Genomic DNA, 3656 nt, shown 5'->3' with positions numbered 1-3656 from the left:
TGCTCGATTGTGACATACCTGCTACCCATTTTGAATAGGAGCAAAACAGTGCCTCTCCCAACTGGACCAACATACATTTGCCTGCGAAAGTACAGCACACTCCATTACAACAAAAGTCAAAGACTCCGAGGTCAATGGCGAATTTCCCCAGTGAAGCAGGCAATTAAAATGTCGCAGACGAAATTGTTCCCACCTGATTTAAAAAGCAATGCACTGTTCAACACATTCGATCAATTGGATTCCAGCAAGTGAGAGATTAACATGACTGTTCTGAAATCCGTTGTCACTCCTATTTTTTGGATAGTTACGTGCATTCAGCTGACGCGATCTGTTCGAAACTTACGATCACAAGAAGAAGCTCAGGCATCATGTCATGCAGTCACTGAGCTGTTTACTTTAAAGTGCAAGTCGCTTGAGGTTGATGATTTAGTCTAATTGCTTCTTACGTGCAGATGCCACGCGTGTCTTGGAGTCGATGATCGATCACTTGCAACCGACAAAAGTCGGTCAATCGCAATCGTTTCTCTAACTATGCTTAACTGTGTGTAAAAAGTTAAATACAAAATATTGTGTAGTCAAAATTAGTGAAATAAATGTTATTTTATTTGTATACATTCTTTGAATACTCTCCTAAATCTCAAAGCAATCATTTTTTTCCATGACTATAGCGTCGATCAGATCTTCGATTACCTTCACTGCTGTTAAAGGGATGTTGTTGATGCATTCTACGTCGATTGCCCTCATCGGATTGTCGCCTTATATCATCTCTATTAAGTTTGTTTTTGTTATCATGGATGCTGTGACGAGAATGCCTCGGACCGACATGATCATTTAGTGGCATTGCCGGAGGATCCATGTCGTGGGCGAACCGATTGCGACCTAATTGAGACCTTCTTGTGGAACAGCTCCAATCCTTGGTACAGCTTTACTGCATACGGCACTGCACTTCTGTGTTGATATGTAACAAAACCAAAATTCCGTTGTCGTCCCGTATTATCCAAAGGAATACGTGCGCTTTCAATGGGGCCAGCTTGTAGAAATACTTCATACAGAATCTCTTCTGTAACGCGCTCGTCTAAATTATGGCAGAACAAGGTGCGCATCTGCTCTTCATCCTCATCATCGTCATATTCCTCCTGCTGTTCAGCAGAATATTGCAAAAAGTTATCCATTGCTTAATAGTTTGATTTAAATAGCTAAACTATGAACTTAGATCGTTTTAGCGAATAAAATATAAATGTGTTTCTTTTTTGTTAATCGATAAATTCAATTGCAGCTCTGCGCAAGGCTGCCAACTCGTACATGTCAATGTGACCACATTTTACAAAATTCAAATCAAATTTATCGAAAAAAATAAGTGTATTTATTAATTAACAACATAGTTTGTTAATATATTTATATATTGATTATACAAACAACCAACTCAAATTAGCCAAATTACAGATATTAATGAGAACTTTTGATTTGCAAAGTGTAACGATATTTTTCGATAGACGATAACATTGATTGTTGTTGATGCCTCTGCTGAAATTGTTCGTTGTATTTCAAATGATATCAGTACTACACAATGCTAGTAATCAACACGAGACGATTCAAATCAAAAGTACCTTGTGTTTATTCGGGTCACGATTGCTGAATGAGCGAACAGAACCAGAAATGAAAATATTAGTTCTACAATTCTGTTTATCAGTTGCGTTGCAACAAGGTGCTGCACTCGAGTCTTATGAAAGTGGCTATCTAATCAAACCTGGCGATAATTATGGCAGTATCATGCTGACCATAATTTCAAAAATAAAGCAAAAGAATGGTGAAATTCAGGATTCCCCGTTGATAGCGAAATTGCCGCCTCTATTTCTATTGGCAGATCTTCCTGCCAGAACGTTCTTGTATCACTGATAATTCAGTTTACAAGTATTTGTCTCCAGAGCTTAAGAAGCTTCAACTACTGCCTACTGATGCATTCGATAGCTTTCCGCGTTACTATCACATCTCACTTGATCCAGATACCCCCAAGATCGATCGAGATGCAGTTTTAGTCCAAGAATATGTCACTAAAAGCGGTTACAGATCTGGTAATAGGCATGAGCCGTATGATCTAGAGCATACTTTCCTTATTTTGCACTATCTGTCCTTATTTACAATATCATGCTTTGCCACTAGCATTGCGTCTAAAAAAAAAAGTATATGATCAATTTGTGCGGCCGTATTTCAAAAAATTTAACATGAACGATAATATGGAAGCGGATCTAAACTGTTTCATAAATAATTTACACATTTCTTTATCTGGTTCCAATTAAATTTCCAGGATTCCTAAATACTGTAGTTGTTATTATAAGTACATTACAAATGCTGTTGCAAAAAAACTGTTATCTGTAGTTCTTATAGTCTCTGAGATTTAGGAGTTCATATAGATGGACGGACAGACGGACATCAAAAATATATATAGAATTTATGGGGTCGGAGATGATTCCTTCTGCCCTTTGGGTAGCTTGTCTAATAATATTAATTCTAAACAGTTTGAATAAAGAAACAAATTGTGTGTTTAGTTTAAATATATACTTATAACGCCTCAAATATCTATCGAATTATCAACACTCATAATGTGCAACACAGAGAGCAGAGCAAACATCGTAATGAAAAAGTTGCCTACAATTCGTGATGGATATCAAAAACATATCTCTTAATGCATTCCACCAGGGCGAGAAGTTAATTTATGCCAAACAGTTTGGCTGCATGCCCGTCGTTGCTTTTGCCTTGCCTGTGTTAAGAGGGGGGAAGTTCAACAGGGGTTTTTTTGTAGGAGGGGGGAAGGGACCCTTTTTTCGGGTTTGTGGGTTTTCAGTATTCCCTTGCAACACTCAGTCAAATTTCATATGGTTGTTGTTCTTGTTGTTGTTCCTGCTGTGTGTTTTTCTCGTTTTACATTTCTTTTTTTTTTGAGTTTTTTTTTTGTGCCTTCGCTGAATTTGGCATATGGCAAACCATTGTAGAACAAGCAGCTTCGGGAGCCAACAAAAAATACCCTATTGTGTGGTTGGAAAATGGGTAGTTTGCTTTGCATTGGCAGCTGTTATGAAGGTAGATTTTAAGTTTGTTAAATAAGAAATTCAAAATAGCACAAATTTTTATTTCTTTCCATTTATCTTTGTCATCTAATCCATGTAGTAAATATTCCCAAAATCCTTGTTTTTTAGGTCGGAATTTGTCGAAAAAAGCAAGCACTAAAACAATTTGAAAAATATGTAAACGTTATTCTTATAGCTCTTATAAAAATAAAATATATTTTTAAAGTTACAAAATATTTTACATCGAAAATACGTAGAATATAGTAAAGGATTAGGAATCAAATTAGATCTGGCTTCAGTCTGAGGAGAATTTTTCAGTCGTATGTGCTTTTCAGTCTTTAAAACAGTGATAACATTTCCAATTCGTAATTTATTCTTACAAGGAATCAAAATCTTCAGTCTAATTCACTCTTCTAATGGAACACATTAGGCGAATACTTCAGGATGACTCTTCCCAAGTTTTTTTCAGTCTCTTCTCGCAGTGATAACTTTTCCAATTCCTAATTTACTCTTAAGCATTTGAATTGTATCTCATTTAATTTAGTTTTCCCCTTCATTATGTTTAACCAAGACTTGTGGTTTATCTATATT

General features: G+C 36.2%; 1 protein-coding gene and 1 pseudogene across 1 annotated transcript; one reads left to right on the top strand and one right to left on the bottom strand.

The window, feature by feature from the left end:
* Positions 1 to 581: 581 nt before the first annotated feature.
* On the bottom strand, positions 582 to 1283 carry LOC117572532 (RNA-binding protein 7-like). Its single transcript, XM_034255398.2, has one exon. The coding sequence runs from the start codon at positions 1170 to 1172 to the stop codon at positions 828 to 830; it is 345 nt and encodes a 114-aa protein (XP_034111289.1). The 5' UTR covers positions 1173 to 1283; the 3' UTR covers positions 582 to 827.
* A 373-nt stretch (positions 1284 to 1656) lies between these two features.
* On the top strand, positions 1657 to 2297 carry LOC117565726 (uncharacterized; annotated as a pseudogene).
* The last annotated feature ends 1359 nt before the right edge of the window (positions 2298 to 3656 follow it).

Source organism: Drosophila albomicans, chromosome X (assembly GCF_009650485.2).
Source record: "Drosophila albomicans strain 15112-1751.03 chromosome X, ASM965048v2, whole genome shotgun sequence".
NCBI lineage: Eukaryota > Metazoa > Arthropoda > Insecta > Diptera > Drosophilidae > Drosophila > Drosophila albomicans.
The sequence above is the reverse complement of the archived record's forward strand: the minus strand, read 5'-3'. Positions and strand labels throughout refer to the sequence as shown.

What these genes read in the sequence shown, in the direction of transcription:
- LOC117572532 (XM_034255398.2), bottom strand. Translation starts at nt 1,172, where the DNA reads ATGGATAACTTTTTGCAATATTCTGCTGAACAGCAGGAGGAATATGAC.